Consider the following 24,645-nt stretch of genomic DNA (forward strand, 5'->3'; position numbering starts at 1 on the left):
AGGTGGGGGGAGGGGAAGCAGCTGGCATGTGATTGGTGAGACCAGGTGAGGGGACATGAATATTAATTTCTCTTAACTCCTTACCCTTCTCTCAGTACCATTCCCCATTCTGGTTCCCCTCTCACCCCTTCCCTTCGCACCTGCCCATCACTTCCCCTTGGAGCCCCTCCTCCTCTCCTTTTTCCTATGGTCCACTCTCCTCTCCTGTCATATTCCTCCTTCAGTCTTTTGCATCTGTCACCTCTCAGCTTCTCACATTAGCCTCCTCTCCCACCCACCCAACTTACCCCTCGCCTGGTCTCAGCCAGCTTGTACTCCCTCTCCCCACCTTCTTCTTATGGCTTCTTCTCCTTCCTTTCCAGTCCTGATGAAGAGTCTCGACCCAAAATGTCGACTGGCAATTCATTTCCATAGATGCCACCTGATCCGCTGAATTCCTGCAGCACTTTGTGTGTGTTGCTTTGAAGTCAATCAGAATCAGGTTTAGTGTCAATGACATGTTGTAAAATTTGTTTTGTGGCAGCAGTGCAGTACAGTACATTTAAAAAGTACTGGTAGTAGAAATAAGAAATATATTAAAAAAATAAATAAGTGTTGCAAAGAGAGGAAAATACTGAGCTGGTGTACATGGGTTCACTGTCCATTCAGATACTGATGGCATAGGGGAAGAAGCTGTGCCTAAAAAGCTGTGTGTGTCTTCAGGATCTTGTACCACCACCTCCCCGATGGTAGCAATGAGAAGAGAGCATTTCCACTACTGACGCCTTGATGAGGACTGGTCTGTGTTCTCTCAGCCTCCCTTTTCTGAAGTCCACAATCAATTCCTTGGTGTTACTGATGTTGAGTGCGAGATTGCTGTTGCGACCCCACTCAACCAGCAGATCTGTCACACTCCTGTGTATACCTCCTCATCACACTCCGAGATCCTGCTGACATAGCATTTGAGGTGTGCCTTGCCACACCATAATGGGTGTACTGCCAGCTGCCGAGTTCAGATAGGCAGCTTCTAGTATAACATGCACCACTGTAGCGTAGTGGTTAGCCCAACATCATTACAGCTTGGGGTATTGAAGTTTGGAGTTCAATTCTGGTGTCCTCTGTAAGGAGTTTGTACTCCTGTGATTAGGCTACAGCTAAGTAGGTGGGTTGTTGGGCAGTGCAGCTCGTTGGACTGGAAGGGTCTGTTCCTGCACTGTATCTCAAAATAAAATAAATAAATAGATAGAATGATAGAAAATAAAACATACTCATTGTAACACACATTTCACAGGGATTGGGAAGGAGGGGTGAATGTTAGCAGCAGGGAGGGTGGGGGGGGTGAATTTTCTAATTTAAAAGAAAATTAACATCTCTCCCTGTTTGTTTTATGCAGGTCCTGGGTCGGCAAAGGATCTGATTAAATCGATCAATGAGAAGTTTGCCGGAGCTGGAGGTTGGCAGGGAGCAGAATCATATCCTTTCCGTCTGACAGGGACTGTCTCAGCACAGTGCTTGCTTGGAGGCGCGATAACATAATGTGGTTGGGAGATAGATCTAAGACTGGATGACAGCAGCCTTCCAAATTATGCCAAGGGAAATAGAAACCTTTCCCAAGACAAGGCAACAAAGACAAAATCCTGGAGAAACTCGGCAGGTGAGGCAGCACCTGCGGAAATGAATGAACTATACTGAAATGGAGCACCCGGGGGAAACCCATGCAAACTCGATATGGCACCTTGGTAGCATAGCAGTTAGCACTGCACTATTACGGCTCAGGGTGTCATTGCAAATTTTCCTGTGATTAGGTTAGTTTAACAGTCATTTACTCTTTTCCATAGATGCTGCAGGGTCTGCTGAGTTCCTCCAACATTTTGTGTGTGTTGCTTGGATTTCCAGCATCTGCAGAATTTCTCACGTTAGGGTTTAATAGGTGAGTTGCTGGGTGCTGCAGCTCACTGGGCTGGAAGTGTCTATTCTACGCTGTATCTCCTTTTTAAAAAAAAACTCCTTACAGACAGCGGCAGAATTGCACATGGAGTGCTGGTGCTGTAATAGCACTGTACTAACCACTACGCTACACAATTGCTTTGTCGCAGTTTGCTGAAGGTATCCAGTTGCCTTACATATTTGTAGTTCTCCGTGGCATTTAACAGATAAGTTATCATAAACATAAGACTTAGGAGCAGAATTAGGCCATTCCATCATGGCTGATTTATTTTCCCTCTCAACCCCATTCTCCTGCTTTCTCCCCGTGACCTTTGACATCCAAAGACCTGTCAACTTCTGCTTAAATACACCCAATGACTTGGCCTCTACAGCCGTCCGTGGTTGGGGAAATTCCTCCTCATCTCTGTTCTAAAGGGACATCCTTCTATTCTGAGGCTGTGTGCTCTGAGCATGGACTCTCCCCACTATAGGAAACAGAGGAACGTTACAAGCAGTTATAAGTGCGTCTGTGGTTATTGGCTTTTCATGTCCATGATCAGAGAGATAGAAAGAACAAGTCCTTTGTACAAGAGAGCCCACAACAATACGACCCAATCCCTCACACAAATCCTACAGTAATCACATTCATTACTTCTCTTAAACTGTCATCAACTTCCCCAGATTCTACCAGTCACCCACACACGAGGCACAGTTTCTAGTGGACAATTAACCGACCAAACCACGTATCTTTGAGATAGGGTAGAAAGCCAGAACACAGAATAATACAGCACAGTACAAGCCCTTCAGCTCACCATGTTGTGCTGACCATTTAACCAAGATCAGCCTAACGTTTCCCTCCCTTGTAGCTGACAGTACTTCGCAGTCTTGTAAACTTTGTAATCATGACCCCCTGTGCCACATCCCTCTGGCAGCTCTTTTCACATACCCATGACACTGTGTGAAAAAACTGCCCATCCTTTCTAAATCTTTCCTTTTTCACCTTCAATCTCTAGTTTTAAACTACCCTGTGACTATCTGGTTATGTGACCACTGACACCAGGCAGACAATCTGTGAAGTGTATTGATCATGGCTGAGGTCACCCACCTTGTATAGACATTGCCCAGAAGAAAGCAGTGGCCGATCACTATAGAAAAATTTGCCAAGAACAATCATCGCCAAACCTTGGTCGCCCACTTCATACGACAGGGCACAAAATGGTGATGATGTGACTGACTGTTCCAGGTTTGACCGGCTTATCGTATGAAGAGCACTTGATGGCTCTAGGCCTGTATTCACTCAAAGTCAGAAGGATGAGAGAGGGAGGGAACTTCGACTCAGACCCAGAGAGGCCTGCCTCGGGCATTTTCATGCCTTACAAGGCGCAGATTGGAAGTCTGGGTGGGGCACCACTCCTCACACAGACACTAGAGCAATGCGTGATTAAGTGCCTTGCTCAAGGACACAAACACACTGCCACAGCTGAGGCTCGAACTAGCGACCTTCAGATCACTAGACAAACACCTTAACCACTTGGCCACATGCCCAACACAAAGGATGAAGGGTGACCTAACTGTAACCTATCGAATGGTGAAAGGCCTTGATAGAGTGAAAGTGGAGAGGATGTTTCTGATGGTGGGAGAGTCTAAGACCAGAGGATACAGCCTCAGAATTTAGGGGAGTCCTTTTAGTTATGGAGATGAGGAGAAATTTCTTTAACCAAAGAGTGGTGAATCTGTGGAATTCTTTGCCACAGACAGCTGTGGAGGCCATGTTTCTGTATATTTAAGGCAGAGGTTGATGGATTCTTGATTGGTCAGGACATGAAGGGATATGGGGAGAAGGTGGGACATTGGGGCTGAGAGGAAAATTGGATCAGCTGTGATGAAATGGCAGAGCAGACTCGATGGGCCAAAATGGCCTAATTCTGCTTTATCTTATGTCTTCCTTGTTTGCCTTCCCCAAATATACATATATTTTTTAAATTAAGATAGATTATGGAATAGGCCCTTACGGCCCCTTGAGCCAAGCCAATCAGCAACCCCTGATTTAACCCTAGTCTAATCACAGGACGATTTACAATTAACTTATTAACCTGTACATTTTTGAAACTGGGAGGAAGCCAGAGCACCCAAAGAAAACCCAGACATTCCACGTGAAGGATGTTCAGACTCTTTACAGATGAGGTCGGAATTAAACTACAATCTCCAACACCCCAAGCTGTAATAGCATCACACTAACCACTGCGCTGCCGTTGCACCCTAATATATTGCCCTAATCCCAGGATAAGACCCATTTGTCACATTACTGCCTACCAACCAGTGTATTGGCCCCTTTCTTCCTCAGCATTAACTAATTTTGGTATCATCAGCAAACTTCTTAGTTATGGTGCCCTACATTGAAAGTGACACACATACTACAAAAAGCGAGGGGCCTTTTTCTAGGCTTTGCAATACCTCATTGCGTATGGCATCTGGTCCCTAAAATATTTTCATACTTAACTTTCTCCCAACTGTTTTTTTTAATCCCATTTTTGTCCATCCCTTGGATCCCGTGGACTTTCTCTGTCGTGATTTCCCAGTCCCATGTGGTTTGGTTCAACTTCTGCTCAAAACTTCCATTCAAAAAAAGAACCCTTCCTCATTCTGCTTGGGTTGTCTGTTCTGTAGAAATGGCTTTATGGGGCTCCTGATGTTCAGGACAGGTACAGGTATCAGCATTTCCTTAACAGAACATCAAGGCAAAGAGACAGGAAGAGAAGAAGCGCCTTGGAGATTTTTTCGGAACGTCGGACAGCTACGCAGAATGTTACCCAGCCACGTAAGTTTTGCAATGAGTATTAAATTCTTTATTTCAAAGTTCAAAGTATGTTTATCTTATACAACATTGAGATCCATCTTGTTGCAGGCAGCAACAAAACAAAGTAACACAGTAGAATCCATAAAAAACCCACACCACAAAGGCACTCATACATCCATTGTGTAAAAAAAATAAACAATAAATTGTGCAAACAATTAAAAGAAAAGCAAATAAACAACCACAGAACATGAACCGCAGAGTCTCTGAAAGTAAGTCCACAGCTATGGAGGCAGGTTCAGCTCTGAGGTGAGTGCGATGGCTACAGGCCTCAGCTACGGAGCCAATTTAATGCTGAGGTTGTACCAATGACCGCAGGCCACAGCCACAGAGCCAGGTTCAACACTGAGGCGAGTAAGCTAAACTAATCCCTTCTACCTACACAATGTCCATATCCTTCCATTTTACTCATATTCAAAATTCAACATTGTTTTATGTCATTTCCAGTACATAAATATAAAGGAGAATAAAGTAATTGTTACTGCCGCTCTGGCGCGGCACAAAAATATATAAAGATTACAATAATATTTTTTAAAATACAATCAATATAAATACATAAATAAGATAGCTTGTATACACCAGGCACAGGAGTGCCTATGTAAAAGGTGACTGACAGGAAATGATGAAGTGGTGGTTGGGGTTGGAGGGATGGGTTAGTGGGTGGAGGTGCCTATCTAATCAGAAGGACTTAGTTTATATTAAGGAAGTTGAAGACTCCTATGACAACAACCCTATTGTTTTTACACCTTTCCTTAATCTGCCTGAATATCTGTTTCTCAATAACTATTGGGGGAATCTGTATATAGTACAATCCCATCAGTGATTGCACGCAAGACGTAGGAGCAGAATGAGGCCATTTGGCCTGTCAATTCTGTTCCATGATTCCATCATGACTGATTTATTATCCCTCTCAACCCCATTCTCCTGCCTTCTTGTAACCTTTGATGCCCTGACTAATCAAGAACCTATCAATTTCCACTTTAAATATACCCAATGAAATACACCACCAGGTTCAAGAACATTTACATACCTGCAATCAAAGTCTCTGATCACTCAAACTATAGACTCAGTGGACGAGTCCACAGTGTATCAATATCAGAATCAGGTTTAATATCACTGACATATGTCATGAAATTTGTTGTTTTACTACAGCAGTACTTTGCAATATAAAATAAAAATCTATAAATGATAAGATATATATATATATATATATATATTTATATAAAAATTAAATTAGTGCAAAAAGAGAGCAAAAAAAGTAGTCAGGTACTGTATATGGATTCATTGTCTATTCAGAAATCTGATGGCAGTGGGGGAGAAGCTGTTTCTAAAGCGTTGTGTGTGTGTCTTCAGGCTGAAGGTAGTAATGAGAAGGAGACATGTCCTGGGTGATGAATGCTGCCTCTTTGAGGCATCATTTATTGAAGGTGTCCTGGATTTGGCAGTGCCCGTGGTGGAGCTGACTGAATTTTTCAGCTTTTTCTGATCCTGTGCAGTGGCCCTCCGTACCGGATGGTAATGCAGCCAGTTAGAATGCTCTCCACAGTACATCTGTAGAAATTTGCAATTGTTTTTGGTGACATGCCAAGCCTCCTAAAGCTCCTAATGAAATATAGCCACTGTCATGCTTTCTTTGTAATTGCATCAATATGTTGGACCCAGGATAGATCCTTGGAGATATTGTCACCCAGGAATTCGAAACTGCTCACCCTTTCCATTTCTGATCCCTCGATGAGGCCTGCTGTTTCTTCCCTTGACTTCCTCTTCCTGAAGTCTACATTCAGTTCTTTGGTTTCACTGACACTGAGAATAAGGTTGTTGCTGTGACATAACTCAACCAGCTGACCTACCTCACCCCTGTACATTTCCTCATCACCATCGGAAATTCTGTCGACAATGGCTGTGTCATTAGCAAATTTATAGGTGGTTCTGAGTAATCACACCGTGCTCCATGTTGCTTCCCCTCCCCTCACAGTTCCCATGCTGTTGAAGCAGTGAGACAATTGTGAGTTTAGCCTCATTCCCTTTTCCTTTTTCCCTTTTGCAGGCTGGATGACATGGCTGTTGACAGCGACGAAGAGGTGGATTACAGTAAGATGGATCAGGTGAGAAGGTGGCGGCAAAGGTCAATACCATAAGGTGTAGGAGCAGAATTAGGCCATTTGACCCAGCGAGTCTGCTCCGCCATTCTCCACGTCCACTGTACCAAAGCCTTTCACTATTCGATAGGTTTCAATTTGGTCACCCCTCATTCTTCTGAATTCTAGTGAAAACGGGCCTAGAACGATCAAACCCTCTTCATATGACAAACCATTCAATTCTGGAAATGTTTCTGTGAACCTCCTTTGAACCCTGTCCAGTTTCAGCACATCTTTTATTAGATAAGAGCCCCAAAACTGCTCACAATGCTCCAAGTGAGGCCTCACCAGTGCTTTATAAAGCCTCAACATTACATCCTTGCTATAATATTCTAGTCCTCTTGGTATGAATGCACCCCAGACTAAACCTGCAAATTATCCTTTAGGTAATCCTGCACAAGGACCCCCAAGTCCTTTTGTTCCTCAGATTTCTGCATTTTCTCTCCATTTCGAAAATTGTCAACCCCTTCATTTCTTCTACCAAAGTGCATGACCATACACTCACGACACTGTATTCCATCTGCCACTTCTTTGCCTATTCTACTAATCTATCTAAGTCTTTCTGTAGACTCTGTACTTCCTCAAACTACCTGCCTCTCCACCTGTCTTCGTATCGTCTGCAAACTTTGGAACAAAGCCGGCAATTCCATGATCCAACTCACTGACGTATAAGGTAAAAAGAATCGGTCCCACACAGACCTCTGTGGAACACCACTGGTCACCATCAGCCAGTCAGAATAGGCTCCCTTTGTTCCCACTCTTTGCCTCCTGCCAATCAGCCACTGCTTTATCCAGGCAAGAATCTTTCCTGCAGTACCAAGGGCCTGTAGCTTGTTAAGTAGCCTCATGTGTGGCAAAGGCCTTCTGAAAATTCAAGTACACAACATCAACCGATACTCCTTTGTCTATCCTGCTTGTTACTTCCTCAAAGAAATCTAACAGATTAGTCAGGCAAGATTTTCCCATGAGGTTACCTTGCTGATTATGATCTATTTTATCATGTGCCTCCAAATACCCTGAGACCTCGTCCTAAAAAATCGACACCCAACATCTGAGGTCAACTGAGATCAGACTTACTAGCCTATCGTATCTTTCTTCTGCCTCTCTCCTTGAAGAGTGGAGTGACACTTGCAATTTTCCAGTCTTCCAGCATCTAGTGATTCTTGAAAGATCCTTACTAATGCCTCCATGATCTCTTCAGACACCTCTTTGATAACTCTGGGGTGTAGACCAGCTGGTCCAGGTGAATTATCTACCATCAGACCTTTAAGTTTCCCTAGAACCTTCTTTCTAGTTATGGTAAGTTCACACACTTCATGCCCCCTGACACCTGGAACTTCCACCATACTGCTAGTGTCTTCCACAGTGAAGACTGATGGTTCATCCACTATTTCGTTGTTCCCCATTACTACCTCTGCCACATCATTTTCCAGCGGTCTGATGTCCACTCTTGCCTCTCTTTTCTACTTTATGTATCTGAAGAAACTTTTGGTATCTTCCTTAATATTATTGGCTAGCTTACTTGCATATTCCATCTTTACCTTAATAACTTCTTTTAGTTGCCTTCTATTGGTTTTTAAAAGGTTCCCAATCCTCGAACTTCCCACTAATTTTTGCTCTTTGGCTTTTATGTTGGCTTTGACTTCTCTTGTTAGCCATTGTTATGTCATCTTTCCTTCAGAATACTTCTTCCTCTTTGGGATGTATATATCCTGTGCCTTCCAAATTGCTTCCAGAAATTCCAGCCATTGCTGCTCTGACATCACTCCTGCCAGTGTTCTTTTCCAATCAATTCTGGCCAACTCCCCTCTCATTCCCCTGTGATTCCCTTTACTCCACTAATACTGATACATCTGACTTTAGCTTCTCCTTCTCAAATTTCAGGATAAATTTGATCATATTATGATCACTTGCCCCCAACGGTTTTTTTTTTACTTCAGTCTCTCTAGTGGCTCAACCATGAGCTGCTATAAGGAAATTCCCCCTTCTGGAATTCAGCACCAACCTGATTTTCCCAATCTACCTGAAGATCAAAGTCCCCCATGCATTGCTCTTCTGGCATTCATTTTCTGTCTCTCATTGTAATTTGTAGACCACATCCTTACTACTGTTTGAGAGTCTGTGATTTAACTCCCATCAGGGTCTTTTTACCTTTGCTGTTCTTTAGCTCTATCCACAATGATTCAACACCTCCTGACCCTATGTCACCTCTTTCTAATGATTTGTTTTCATCTTTTTTTAACCAACAGAGCAACGCCACCCCCCTTTGCCTACCTGCCTGTCCTTTCGATACAATGTCTATCCTTGAATGTTAAGCTCCCAGTTATAATCTTCCTTCATCCATACATGCTAATCTGTAATTTTGCTACAAGTTCATCTACCTTATTCCATATACTGCGCACATTCAAATATAACACCTTAAATCCTGTATTCTCTCTTTTCAATTCTGTCTGCTTTTATGTTGCAACTCATTCTGCTGACTGCAGTTTTGCCCTGTCATCAGGGTATTCCTTGTAGGAGTCTCTGTTTGTAAACCAGCCACCTCATCTTCAGCACTATCACTCCAGTTCCCATCCCCCTGCCCAATTAGATTAAACCCATCTGAATAACCCTAGCCATCCTGCCCGCAAGGATACTGGACCCCCTCGGGTTCGGGTGTGACCTGTCCCTTTTTTTTCACAGGTCATATCTTCCTCAGAAGAGATCCCAATGATCCATAAATCTGAACCCCAGCCTGCACCAGTTCCTAAGTCACACAATCACCTGCCAAATCGTCCTATTCTTACCCTGTTTCTCAACATTGTACCTAGCTCCCTAAAATCTCTCTTCAGTAGGTGAATGAGTGTTGAACCCTGTCACATTAACAAGGCTGCTTGTTACAGCAGGATTGGACAGTGGAATTTGCACCCTACTATGGCAAAAGTTTGCAGACTCCAAAACAGGTTTAATATCACTGCAATATGGTGTTTTGCAGCAGCAGTACCTTGTAATACATAAAACTATAAACTGCAATAAGAACTATATATATATTCGTACACAGTACATACAGTATGAAATGCAATATACATGTATGTGTATGCATATAGAATCAGAATCGGGTTTATTGTCACCGGCATGGGTTGTGAAATTTGTTGACTTAGCAGCAGCAGTTCAATGTGATACATGATAATATAGAAAGGGAAAAAGGAAGTTAGTAAATAAATATATTACAGTGATTATATGTATACTGAATAAATTAAAAATAGTACAGAAACAGAAACAATATGTATTAAAAAAAAAGTGAGGTAGTATTCATGGGTTCAATGTCCATTGGGATTCAGATGGCAGAGGGGAAGAAACTGTTCCTGAATCGCTGAGTGTGTGCCTTCAGGCTTCTGTATCTCCTACCTGATGGTAACAATAAAAAGAGGGCATGCCTTGGGTGATGGGAGTCCTAAATAATGGAAGTTTCATTTCTGAAGCCTTGCTCCTTGAAGATGTCTGGATATTATAGAGGCTAGTACTCAAGATGGAGCTGACTAATTTTACAACTTCCTGTGACTTCTTTCGGTTCTGTGCAGTAGCCACCATCCCCCAACCCCCACCCAATACCAGACAGTGATACAGCCTGTCAGAATGCTGTCTTCGGTACATCTATAGATGTTTTCGAGTGTTTTAGTTGACAAACCAAATCTTAACGAACTCCTACTGAAATATAGTCTCTGTCTTGCCTTCTTTGGAGCTGCATTGAGATGTTGGGACCAGGTTAGGTCCTCACTCTCTCCACTTCTGATCCCCCTAGGAGATTGATTCGTGTTCCCTTGTCTTATCCTTCCTGAAGTCCACAATCAGCTCTTTCGTCATACTGATATTGCATGCAAGGTTGTTGCTCGACACCACTCAACTAGGTGGTATATCTTGCACTTGTACAACTTCTCATCTCCACCTGAGATATATGTATAAATTATATAATTAATAATGAAAACAGAGAGCAAAAATGAAAATATAATAGAGATGTAGTGTACATGGGTTCATTGTCCATTCAGAAATCTGATGATGGAGGAGAAGAAGCTGTTCCTAAAACATTGAATGAGTGACTTCAGGCTCTTGTGCATTCTCCTTGATGCCAGCAATATGAAGAGGACATGTCGTAGGTGATGGGGGTCCCTAGTGGCAGCTGTCTTTTTGATGTTTAAGATGCTTTGCAAAAGGTCATAGAATAATTGGGTGCCAGCACTTGGGGGCCTGAGTTACAAGGAGGGATTGTTTGATATATGCTCCTGAGGTTTCTTTAAACACAAAAAAAAAAATTGCAGATACTGAAAATCCAGATCAAAACACTCAAAGTGCTGGAGGAACTAAGCAGGTCAGGCAGCATCTGTGGAGAGAAATAAGCAGTCAATATTTCAGTGCAAGACCCTTCATCACGACTGGAAAGGAAGGGGGCAGAAGCCAGAATAAGAAGGTGAGAAGTTCATCGGGGAGACCAGCTGAAGGGGAAGATGGGTGGGGAGAGGGGGATAAAGTGAAAAGCTGGGAGGTGATAGGTGAAAGAAGTAAAAGGGCTGAAGAAGAAGGAGTCTGATAAGAGAGGATAGTGGACCATGGGAGAAAGAGAAGGAAGAGGAGAACCAGAGGAAGGTGACGGGGAGGTGAGAAGAGGTAAGGGGGGCCAGAATGAGCAACCTGAGACTGCCTCATTGCGGCAATAGAGGAGGCCTTTGACTGGCGCGTTGGAATGGAAATGGACAGTGGAATTGAAATTGGTGGCCACTGAGAAATTCGCTTTTTGTGGTGGACCAAGGTGCTCGACAAAGAGGTCCCCCCCAACCTCATCGAGTTTTCCCATTGTGGAAAGCACCGGATACAGTAGATGACCCCAAAAGTGAAGTGTCCCCTCACCTGGAAGGACCGTTCGGGGCCCTGAATGCTGGTGAGGGAGGAGATACAGGGCAGCTGTAGCACTTGTCCTGCTTGTGCTGCGTTTCTTTGCTAACTGAGGCCTACATAAATGCAGCTGGTTTATAGAAACTATTTTTCTGTTTCGTTAATAGTTATTGCATACACCCAGTGGCCACTTTATTAGATGCAGGAGTAGAACCTGGTGTGGTCTTCTGCTGCTGTATCCCATCCACTTTGATGTTCAACGTGTTGTGCGTTCAGAGATGCTTTTCAGTACACCACTGTTGTAATGCATGGTTAGTTGATTGCTGTCGCCTTCCTGTCAGTTTGAACCAGTCTGACCATTCTCCTGTGACCTCTCTCATTAACAACGCATTTTCACCCCCAGAACTGCTGCTCACTGGATGTTTTTGTTTTGTTTCTCGCACCATTCTCTGTAAACTGTAGAGAGCGTTATGCGTCAAAATCTCAAGAGATCAGCAGTTTCTGGGAACTCAAACTACCCTGTCTGGCACCAACAATCAGTTTCACAGTCAAGGTCACTTAGATCACATTTTTCCCCATTCTGCATTTTGGTCTGAACAACAACTGAACCTCTTAACCATGTCTAGATACTTTTATGCATTGAGTTGCTGTCACATGATAGGCTGATTAGATATTTGCCTTAACAAGCAGGTATGCTAATATTGTGGCCACTGAGTATATAAGTATGCTAGACCTTTAGCTGTTCTTGCTCCATTAGGACAACAGAGAGAATAGTCGATTGGTCCTTTGTTACCCTCAGTGGTGGTAAGATTATTTAGTGTATGCCAGCAATCTGTTGGATCTTTCATACTCTGCCTCACCTAGTGCATTCATATCTGACCATGAACAAGCTCTCTCAATTACTATTTCTATTGCCTTTGTCTGCAGGGTAACAAGAAAGGACCCCTTGGCCGCTGGGATTTTGATACACAGGAGGAATACAGTGAATACATGAACAACAAAGAGGCTTTGCCCAAGTAAGTGGCTGTGTTTACCAGATCACAGAAAAGTACTATCAGTGACTGAGAGTAGAGGGGCAGCTGCAGACTGTCCAACCAGTAACACATGGCGCACAGTCTGTCCATGTGGAACGTAGATGACTGAGGGCAGATTTGTTAGAGGTATACAAAATTATGAGGGGTATAGATAGGCTAAATGCACGCAGGCTTTTTCCTGAGGCTGGGTGGGGGTTAAGAGCGATAGGTGAAAAGTTTTGGAGGAATATGAGGGGTTGTGAGAGTGTGGAACTAGCTGCCGGGACAAGTAGTGCATGCAAGTTTGATTTCAATGTTTCAAAGAAGTTTGGATAGGTACATGGATAGTGGGGTTATGGAGGGCTATGGTCTTGTTGCGTGTTGATAGAAGTGAACAGTTGAAATGGTTTGGCACAGACTAGATGGGCAGAAGGGCCTGTTTCTGTGCTGTACTTTTAAGACCATAAGATTTTGGAGTAGACGCAGGCCATTCGGCCCATCGAGTCTGCCCCACCATTCATTCATGGGCTGATCCAATTCTTCCAGTCATCCCCACTCCCTTGCCTTTTTCCCCATACCCCTTGGTGCCCCAGCTAATCAAGAACCTATCTATCTCTGCCTTAAATACACCCAATGACTTGGCCTCCACAGCCACTCGTGGCAACAAGTTCCACAGATTTACCACACTCTGACAAAAGTAATTTCTCCGCATCTCTGTTCTAAATGGACGTCCTTCAATCCTGAAGTAGTGCCCTCTTACCCTAGACTCCCCTACCATGAGAAATAACTTTGCCATATTTATTCTGTTCAGGCCTTTTAACATTTGGAATGTTTCTATGAGATCCCCCTCCCTCATTCTCCTGAACTCCAGGGAATACAGCCGAAGAGCTGCCAGACATTCCTTATACGGTAACCCTTTCATTCCTGGAATCATTCTTGTGAATCTTCTCTGAACCCTCTCCAATGTCAGTATACCCTTCCCAAAATAAGGAGCCCAAAACTACACACAATACTCCAAGTGTGGTCTCACGAGTGCCTTATAGAGCCTCAACATCACAACCCTGCTCTTGTATTCTATACCTCTAAAAATGAATGCCAACATTGCATTCACCTTCTACACCACCGACTCAACCTGAAGGTTAACCATTAGGGTATCCTGCCCAAGGACTCCCAAGTCTCTTTGCATTTCTGCATTTAGAATTCTCTCCCCATCTAAATAATAGTCTGCCCGTTTATTTCTTCCACCAAAGTGCATGAATCTAAGACTTTTTCTATGATTCTGAGACTTTAACCTGTGTTTCCTAATGTTTTGAGTTCAAGAGCCACAAGATAGTGTTGCAGCCATGTGGTTGGACCACACTTGGAGTATAGTGTTCAGTTCTGGTCATCTCATTATCAGGAGGATGTGGAAGCTTTAGAGAGGATTTTGTCTGGATTATGAGGAGAGGTTGAGCAAGCAAGAGCTTTTCTCTTTGGAGTGAAGGAGGATGAGAGGTGACTCGATAAGAGGCAATGGCCAAGGGGTTGTCAGAAGTAAGTTTTTAACTTCACAGAATGGTGAGTGCATGGAATGTGCTGCCAGGGGTGGTGGTAGAGGCACTTACATTAGAGACATTTAAGAAACTCTTAGACAGGCATATGGATGATAGAAAAATGGAGGGCAACGTAGGGGGGAAGGGTTGGATTGATCTTAAAGTAGATTAGAGGGCTGGCACAACATAATGGACTGAAGGTCCTGTTCTGTGCTGTAGTGTGCCACAGGTATGTTGTGCACAGCATCCAGGCTGAGTCACACCGTTATTTACTTTGTCCAACCATGAGGGAATAAGGGTGCCCTTTGGCAGTAACCAGCATTGATCAGAACCAGTACTGGGCACAGGGTGGGATCATGCGCATCTGCCTTGGAGAGGGTACATGGGTGGGGGGGGGGGGAGCACTGCTTAATTATGTGCACCAAAGGTGATGGCTGCTATGGTGAAGCATGTTCTCAGTATACCAGGAGGATCAGGTCTGAATGAAGAGTACCTGTGTCCAGAGAATAAAGCCTAGAGTATTGACTTGGACAAAACTTGGGTCTCCATGATGATACTGTCACTGAAAAATTGTGGAAGTGATGATGTATATTGCTGAATTTTCCTGTATATGCTGCTCAGGCCATTCAGTCAGACCTAAGACATAGGAACAGAATTAGGCTTCTCAGCGCATCAATTCTGCCCAATCACCCATCATCGCTGATTTATTATCCCTCTCAACCCCATTCTTCTGCCTTCTCCCCATAACCTTTAATGCCTTAACTAATCAAGAACCTATCAACCTGCATTTTAAATGTACCCAATAGCTTGGCCTCCACAGCCGTCCGTATCACTGAATTCCACAGATTTACCATCCTCTGGCTAAAGAAATACCTCCTCATCTCTGTTTTCTAAGGGACGTCCCTCTATTCTGAGGCTGTGCCCTCTGGTCCTAGACTCTCCCACTATAGGAAACATCTCTCCACATCCACTCAGTCTAGGCCTTTTCAGTATTTGTTAGGTTTTAAAGAGATTCCCCTTATTCTTCTAAATTCCAGTGAGTACAAGCCCAGAGCCATCAAACACCCCTCGTACGTTAAACCTTTGATTCCCAGATTCATCCTCGTAAACCTCTTCTGGACCCCCTCCAATGCCAGCACATCTTTTCTGAGATAACAAGCCCAAAACTGCTCACAATAGTCCAAGTATAGTCTGATCAATGCCTTATAAAGCCTCAGCAGTACATCCTCGCTCTTAAACTCTAGACCTCTGGAAATGAATGCACACATTGCATTTGCTTTCCTGACCACTGACTTAACCTGCAAGTTAACCATTAGGGAATCTTCGCACAAGGACTCCCACGTCTGTTTGCACCTCTGGTTTTTTTAAATTTTCTCCCCTTTTAGAAAATAGTCTATGCCTTTATTCCTTCTATCGAAATGTATGACCATACACTTCCCTACTTTGTATTCCATCTGCCAATCTCCAAGTTCTTCTACAGACTCCCTGCTTCCTCACCACTACCTGCCCCTCCAGCTGACTTTGTATCGACTGCAGACTGGGCCACAAAGCCATCAATTGTGTCACCCCAATTGTTGATGTGTGATGTGAAAAGCAGTGGTTCCAATACTGACCCTTGTTGAATATCACTTGTGCACTGGAAATTGCATTAAACAACCTTGAGTCTTGTGCAAGTGTATCTCATTTTCCTGTCTCTTTCCTCTGCAGAGCTGCTTTCCAATACGGCATCAAGATGTCAGAGGGACGTAAAACACGGCGTTTCAAGGAAACGAATGAGAAGGCAGAACTGGATCGGCAGTGGAAGAAGATCAGTGCGGTATGTGCGCTACTCATGTCCTGGGTAGTAAACCTGTATTCCACACCACAGGCAGGCAGGCAGCAACCCATCTGTGTATCATCTGTTTATTGTCTTACATTCTGCCTCTGGCATGAAACCTGCTTACTGTTCCAAATATCAGTAATTCAAAGGTGGGATGATGCAGATTGCTGCGAGGTGGGTAGAAGTGGCCAACGTCAGCTCAGTTGCCATGTCTCTCCTTACAATGGCAGCATCCTGCAGAACCACCCACAACACTGAAAACAGAAACTGCTGAAACGCTTACCAGATCATGCAGCTAGTCATAGTCATACTTTATTGATCCCGGGGGAAATTGGTTTTCATTACAGTTGCACCATAAATAATAAATAGTAATAGAACCATAAATAGTTAAATAGTAATATATAAATTATGCCAGGAAATTATGAAATGTCCAGGACCAGCCTATTGGCTCAGGGTGTCTGACCCTCCAGGGGAGGAGTTGTAAAGTTTAATGGCCACAGGCAGGAATGACTTCCTATGACGCTCTGTGCTGCATCTCGGTGGAATGAGTCTCTGGCTGAATGTACTCCTGTGCCCACCCAGTACATTATGTAGTGGATGGGAGACATTGACCAAGATGGCATGCAACTTGGACAGCATCCTCTTTTCAGATACCACTGTGAGAGAGTCCAGTTCCATCCCCACAACATCACTGGCCTTACGAATGAGTTTGTTGATTCTGTTGGTGTCTGCCACCCTCAGCCTGCTGCCCCAGCACACAACAGCAAACATGATAGCACTGGCCACCACAGATTCGTAGAACATCCTCAGCATCGTCCGGCAGATGTTAAAGGACCTCGGCCTCCTCAGGAAATAGAGACGGCTCTGACCCTTCTTGTAGACAGCCTCAGTGTTCTTTGACTACAGAGAGGGCAACAGAATTGACCTTCCTGATCAATGACCTGTTATTAATAAAACATGACCTCTGTTCACTACAGTTAAAAAGTGGAAAATAAAGCAGTATATTTGTTTATTATTGTCACATGTTCTGAGATACGGTGAAAAGTTTGTCTTGCATACTGTCTGTTCAGATCAGATCTGTAGAGTTGGTGGTGAGGAAGGCAAATGCAATGTTAGCATTCATTTCAAGAGGACTAGAATATAAAAGCAAGGATGTAATGTTGAAGATTTATAAAGTACCAGTGAGACCTCACTTGGAGTATTGTGAGCAGTTTTGGGCCTCTTATCTCAGAAAGGATGTGCTGACGCTGGAGAGGGTTCAAAGGAGGTTCACAAAAATGATTCCAGGATTGAATGACTTGTCGTATGAAGAGCGTTTAATGGCTCTGGGCCTGTATTCACTAGAATTCAGAATAATGAGGAGGGACCTAATTGAAACCTGTCGAATGGTGAAAGGCTTTGACAGAATGGATGTGGAGAGGAGGTTTCCTATAGGGGTGTCTAGGACCAGAGGACACAGCCTCAGGTTAGAGGGGCGTCCTTTTAAAATGGAAATGAAGAGGAATTTCTTCAGCCAGAGAGTGGTGAAGCTCTGGAATTTATTGCCGCAGATGGCTGTGGTGGCCAAGTCATTGGGTACATTGAGAGCTTGATAGACTCTTGATTGGTCAGAGCATGAAGGAAGAAAGCAGGAGATTGGGTCGGAGAGGGAAAATGGATCAGCCATGATGAAATGGTGGAGCAGACTTGAAGAGCCGAATGGCCTAATTCTGCTCCTCTGTCTTATGATCTAAATCATTACACAGTGCATTGAGGCAGAACAAGATAAAACAATAACAAAATGCAGAATAAAGTGTTAGAGTTACAGAGAAGGTACAGTGCAGGCAGACAATAAAGTGCAAGATCATGACGAGATAGATTGTGAAGTCAAGAGTCCATCTTCTACTAGTGGACCATCTTATAACAGTGGGATAGAAGCTATCCTTGAGCCTAGTGGTACTAGCTTTTAGGCTCTTGTCGTCGTCTTCTCTTCGGCTGTCCATCGATTTCGATGTTGATTGTGCTGAGAGTTTAGTCTCTGCAGGCACGTTAATGGGCCACAAGTCCAGCATTGGTTCGGCACTGTCTCCCACATCGGTTGCATTTGTGATTTGACTGGTCTAGCAACGAATGTCTGCATTCATGACCTTCATATTTCTTCTGCCTTTTCTCCTCGAAAGCTGGGATTGACTTCTTGACAATGCAGTGCCAACTTCTTCTGTCCAAAGCATCTTTCTCCCAGGGGTTGACGTTCATGTCGGTGTTCTTCATATGGTGCTAGAGCAGCTTCAGACCACCGTGCTTCCTCGTTCCTTCATGTAGCTCGCCAGAGAAAACAGCTTTGGGTAAACGATCATCGCTCATTCTTATGACATGACTAGTCCAATGCAGCTGAGAAGCTGTAATGAGTGATTCTACGCTGACTGTCCCAGCATGTTTGAGCACCTCCACATCTGGTCCCCTCTCTTGCCACTTGATGTGTAATATTCGGCATACTACTCTTGTATCTTCTGCTCAAAGGGAGTGAAGAAAATTACCGGGGTTGGAGAGGTCTTTGATTCTGCTGACTGCTTTACTGAGGCGGTGAGAAATGTAGACAGAGTCCATGGAGTGGAAGCTGGTTTCTATGATGCATTGAGCTGTGTCTACACCTCTCTGCAGTCATGGGCAGAACAATTGCTATATTGTGGCACAATACATCTAGATAAATATCAATATAGTATGTTCATTTTTGAAAATGGTGAGGGTCAAATCTCTTTTGCCTTCTGAGGAAAAGGGCACTGGTAAGCTTTCTTGGCTTCTACTAGATGGAGCCTCAGTTTAGGATGTTTTGCTCTAAAAGTACATGAGTCCATCCATGATGCACTGAGAGTGAACAGGCCACGTAAGGTACTTCAGCACTGAGCACAGCTTAACCCGCAGGGGACCACCAAGTGAGCTGCAAATTGAGTTTAGCAATAAACTTCCTGATTCACTTGTCTCCAATATCTTTCTAATAATTTATAGATGTGGATAAACGCAGCTTTCCAGATTGAATATTTAATGGCTCTTTCTGTTTCAGATCATTGAAAAGAGAAAGAAGTTAGAGGCAGACGGGTAAGTGATGTCTTCTGTTTCAGTGTTCTGCATTGTACTAACTTAATTTTGACAACTGTTAAACATCTGGGAGTCTGGGCCAGGAACTAGTGGTTTTGCCCCGATATCTGGGGCTGGGGACTTGAAGTTGGAGTCCCGATTCTGAGAGTGGGCCAGAGCTTGAGGTTTAGGACCGATGTCTGAAATTCTTGTGCTGGGGTCTGGAGGTTGGGGTCCCGGTGTCTGAGAGTCCGGGCCAGGGACTGGAAGCTGGAAACCCGATGTCTGAGAGTCTGGGGCTGTGGACTGGACATATATGTGCCCTGTCCTGGGGTTGGAAGTGTGTGAGAGAGAGAGAAAAGGAGCTTGTTTTGCTGTTGTTTTCTTTTGTTGTTGCTGCTACTTGTGTTGAACTGCTGAGCATTGTGGGTAAGCTATGTAGGTACTGGAATGTGTGGCGACCCTTGCCATCTGCCCCCCCCCCCCCACCACCACATCCTTGAGCTGTGCTGGTTGTTAACGCAAATGATGCATTTCACTGTATTTCCCAGTGTACGTGTGATTAATAAATCTGAGTTGACAAACATAGGGGCACAGTAGCATAGCGGTTCTCTCGGGGTTTTCCAGAGTTCCAAGTTCAAATCCCGCACCGTCTGTGTGGTCTCTGTGTCCTCCCCGTGAAATGAATGGGTTTTCCCCGACTGCCCCAATTTCCTCCGAGTCCAGACGCATACTGGGTAAGTTAATTGCTCATTGTAAGTCGTCCCGTGATCGGGTTAGGGTTAATCGGGTTTGCCGGGGGTTTCTGGGCAGTATGGCTTGAAGGGCAGGTTGACCTACTCCACGCTGTATCACTAAAATAATTAATAGTCTTTCTCAACACCCCAGAGCATCTTTCAGCCAATAAGACAGTTTTCTTTTTTTATTGTAGGAAACATAACTGTCTTAATACAGGAAGCATGTGGAGGTTTTGGAAAAGCTGCAGGAGGTTTATTAGGATGCTGCTGGATTAAGGGTGTGATAAAGGAGAGAACGGTGTCTGAAACAGACTGCCAGCGGGGTGATGGGAACAGATACGTTAATGATGTTTATAAGGCCATTAGACACGTGTAAGGAATGGAGGGATAGAGATAATGTACTTGCAGTTATCTAGCTTAGTGCCTTGTGACACATCATGTCCATTCTGGGGCAGCTCAATCACCTTTGGTCCCCACCAGACACTCAGCTGTCACCTGTGACTCCAGGTAGGTGTTTGCATGCAACAGCAGCTTCGCCCTGGTTGCTTGGAGAGATGGGCTAAACCAGATGAGGGTAACCAGTGGGCATACACGTCCTAACATATGAAGTCAGCTCTGGCAGACTGGGTGGACGTGACCTACAGTGAGATCCAACGGCCAGGAAGACGACTGCAACGCTCTGTGGAGAACGAAGGGCATGACAAGGCACGGAAGATGTCACGGTCATCCACTGCAACCGAGGAAGACCCAGTTGCGACAACTACTAGTGCCACTGGACCTGGAATTCTGAGGTTGAGGAGTCAATTGTTGTATATGTCATCACATACAGCCCTGAGATTCATTTTCTTGCAGGCATTCATGTTAAATACAAAGAAACACAATAGAATCAGTGAAAAGCAACACACATAAAAGATGCCAGTCCTGACGAAGGGTCTCGGCCTGAAACGTCGACTATACCTCTTCCTAGAGGTGCTGCCTGGCCTGCTGCGTTCACCAGTAACTTTGATGTGTGTTGCTTGAAATTCCAGCATCTGCAGAATTCCTCGTGTTTGAGAATCAATGAAAAACTGCGAAACAACAAGATGTTCAATCAATCAATGTGCAAAAGTCAACAAACTGTGCAAATACAAAAAGAAAAAACAAACAAAATAATAATAATAAATAAATCAACAATAAATATTGAGAACATGAGATGAGGAGACCTTGAAAGTGACTTCATAGATTGTGGGAACAGTTCGGTGCTAAGGTGAGTGAAGTTATCTCCTTTGGTTCAACATCCTGATGGTTGAGGGGTAATAACGATCCCTAGTTCCTGTACCTCCTTCCTGATGACTGCAGCAAGCAGAGAGCATATGGGCTGCATGGTGGGGGTCTCATTGATGCTAATTTCCTGTGCCAGTATTTCATGTAGATGTGCACAATCTCTTGGGTTATGTGAAGCTTAATTCTTCCATCTGTTGTTTTGACAGTGTCGAGGTGAAGAGACCCAAGTACTGAGAGACAGAGCGGAGAGACGTCAACTGTTCCTGCACCCCATGATGATGGTTGCTTGTTGGCACTGAATTGTGTGCGTGACCTGTCCCAAATAATGTGTCGTCGTCGTCAGCTATGGTCCATCACAATGTAGAACATTTGAAGAACGCTCACACAATTTGCGTTGATTGCCACATCTTTTATTTTGAAACCTGCTGATAACTTTTAAGCTGAAGTTGAATCTGTCTGAGGGGGTATGAGATGGTGGACGGATCTTTGAATGAGTCTACAGGTTAAACTTTGAATTGACTGTGCGGGCTTGGATCTCCTCACATTTATATTCTGGTTTTTGCAAGTGGTAGTGAAAAGCTTCAGACGATTAAATTTCATGAGATATTTAATAGATTTAGTCACGTGTGTTGTGTGGTTCATGTCTGACACATTCATGTGCTTTTTGAATGTGAGGAGAGACTCGAGTTCAAGTTTATTGTCATCTGACTGTACGTATATATAACTAAACGAAGCGACATTCTCCTAGTCCATGGTGCACCTGCATAATGTAAATCACACACAGCACATAAACCAAAACATTATACTATAAATAAGTTAATAGACATAATGGATGCCGTGGTAGCGTAGGGGTTGGGGCAAGGTTATTACAGCTCTGTGTCGGAGTTCCGAGTTCAATACGGGTGTCCTCTGTGGGGAGTGGAATATGGAGTAGGTTCTCTCCAGGTGCTGCGGTTTCAAAGACATACCGGTTAGTAGGGTGCTGTGGCTCAAAGGGCCTATTTTGTGTTGTATCTCTAAATAAATAAATTCAAAAAGCATCTAGTGCAGAGCCCAGGTAAACAGTAAACAGCTCGCTGTCCTGGTGACGAGAACGCAGTCGTGGCAGGGAATTGATTAGTATCACAGCCTGAGGGAGGAAGCTGTTACCCAGTCTGACAGTCCTAGTCTTGATGATCCTGTACCTCCTTCCGGGCAGTACTGGGTCAGAGAGATTGTGGGGTGGGTGGTGGGAATCCTCAACAATGATTTGGGCCCTTTGCAATGCTGTTGGTAAATGTCACAACTGGGGGGGCGGGCAGGGACTCTATCTAACTATTGAACATCACCCTTGCACTTATCTGGATCAGATTCAGATATTATGTTCAGCATTTGTGCAATTATTATTTATTCTATTTATGTGCAGTTGCTTCCAAATAAACTCCCAATTTGTGTTCAGGTCATGTTGCAGCTCTATAAAACCCTGGTTAGACCATACTTCTGTGCTGTATTATGTTCGGTTCTGGTCGCCTCATTATAGGAAGGATGTGGAAGCTTTAGAGAGGGTCCAGGGGACATTGACCAGGATGCTGCCTGGATTGAAGAGCATGTCTTATGAAGAAAGGTTGAGTGAGTTAGGGATTTTCTCTTTGGAGTGAAGGAGGATGAGAGGTGACATCATAGAGGTGTACAAGATATTAGGAGGCATAGATCAAGTGACAGACCGACTTTTTCCCAGAGCAGAAATGGCTAACGTACTCGTTAAAGTTTAGGAGATCTCATTGAAATCTATCAAATATTGAAAAGCCTAGATAGAGACGATGTTTCCAATGGTGGGGGGTCTAGGACCAGAGGTCACAGCCTCAGAATAGAGGGATGTCCGTTTAGAACAGAGATGAGGGATTTCTTTAGCCAGAGGGTGGTGAATCTGTGGAATTCATTACCACAGATAGCTGTGTAGGCCAAGTCATTGGGTATATTTAAAGTGGAGGTTGATACGTTCTTGCTTAGTCAGGGTGTCAAAGCAGTAAGTAGATAGTGATGGGAGAAGAGAGGAGAGTGGGGTTGAGAGGGATAATAAATCAGCCCTGATGGAATAGCAGGCTCAATGGGCCAGTGGCCTAATTCTGTTACTGTGTCGTGTGGCCTAATACACTTAAATCAAAGGCAATGTTGAGTTTATTCTCACACACTCCATCCACATCTTCACAAGTGCAATGAAAAACTTACTTGCAGCAACGTCACAGGTACAGAGCGTCCAAAAGGCAATTATGAATTGATCACATATGCAACAATGCAAGAAATTGAGGGGTGACCTGATTACCAAAAGGGGCGCAGACAGAATGAAAGCACACGGTCAGAAGATTTCTTTCTTTGAACCTAAAACAACAGGAGCAGGAGTCAGCCACTCAGCCCTTCAGGGCTGTTCTCGATCGGTATGATAATGGCTGCCATCAGTATGATATGGCAGTCTCGATATCAACACTTAGTTTCTTGTCATCCTCATTTCCTGAATCTATCAGAAGTAAATTAGCCGCTGCTTTCAACTATCATTTGTAGTGTGAGCTTAACCAATCTCTTAACAATAGCATAGCAGCTGGCACGTTTTACAGTACCAGCGACTTTGGTTCAATTCCTGCTGCTGTCTGTAGGAGTTTGTGTCTTCTCCCTGTGACCGGGTGGGTTTCCTCCCACAGTCCAAAGACGTACTGGTTAGGAGGTTTAACTGGTCACATGGGTGTAAATGGGCAGCGTGGATTTGTGGTCCAGATACAGCTCGTGCTGTGTCTCTACATTAGATAGAAATACCCAACTACCAGTCTGATATGTGCACCCTTGGTTTGCCCATTGACAACAGCACTTTGCAGTGGGAAAACAAGTGGAACAAGCACACTTTACATGGCTTATCTCACACTGCAGGCTTTGTTGATGTTGCTAATACCTCCAAACTGACCCGGGGCACAGTGAACTGTTAGTCTTTCTTTTATTTTATTTAGAGATACAGCACAGAACAGGCCCTTCCGGCCCTTGAGCTGCACCACCCAGCAACCCACCAATTTAACCCCAGTCTAACCTTTGGACAATTTACAATTTACTGATACGTCTCTGAACTATGGGAGGAAACTGGAGCACCCGGAGGGAACCCACATGCACACGGGAAGGAACATACACATTCCACGATGAGGATGTACAACTCCTCACGGAGGTCACGGATTCAACTCTGAATTTGGATGCCGCAAGTGTATCATGCCAGGCTAACTGCTATGCTTCTCCAAGAGGACCACAACCTTCACGTGGCTTGTGTGCCTCGATGACCCAGAGAGCTATGTTGGCTGGAGTCAGGACCTTATCCTTTGGCTCTTGGTAGGGTCACCCATGCCACACAGGTCAAAGGGTAGGGGACAGACTAAGAGGGGTCCACTAATCCTCCAGGTTTGGGGGTTCAGCTCGGGGCTAACAACCCTGACTGGTAAAACAAAGCTGTT

At 44.2% G+C, this 24,645-nt stretch overlaps 1 protein-coding gene across 1 annotated transcript in view; it reads left to right on the plus strand.

Annotated features, from left to right (window-relative positions):
* The window catches only part of ik (IK cytokine), a 61,355-nt gene extending 39,563 nt beyond the window's left edge, over positions 1-21,792 (plus strand). The window contains exons 14-20 of the mRNA XM_072264158.1: positions 1,373-1,451; positions 4,643-4,723; positions 6,807-6,864; positions 12,691-12,779; positions 16,016-16,124; positions 19,168-19,202; positions 21,388-21,792. Of these exons, the coding sequence (XP_072120259.1) occupies positions 1,373-1,451; positions 4,643-4,723; positions 6,807-6,864; positions 12,691-12,779; positions 16,016-16,124; positions 19,168-19,202; positions 21,388-21,415 (479 nt within the window). The 3' untranslated portion in view covers positions 21,416-21,792. The remainder of the gene's footprint in view (positions 1-1,372; positions 1,452-4,642; positions 4,724-6,806; positions 6,865-12,690; positions 12,780-16,015; positions 16,125-19,167; positions 19,203-21,387) is intronic.
* Positions 21,793-24,645: the final 2,853 nt, after the last annotated feature.

Source organism: Mobula birostris, chromosome 7, assembly GCF_030028105.1.
Source record: "Mobula birostris isolate sMobBir1 chromosome 7, sMobBir1.hap1, whole genome shotgun sequence".
In the NCBI taxonomy this organism is placed as follows: Eukaryota; Metazoa; Chordata; class Chondrichthyes; order Myliobatiformes; family Myliobatidae; genus Mobula; species Mobula birostris.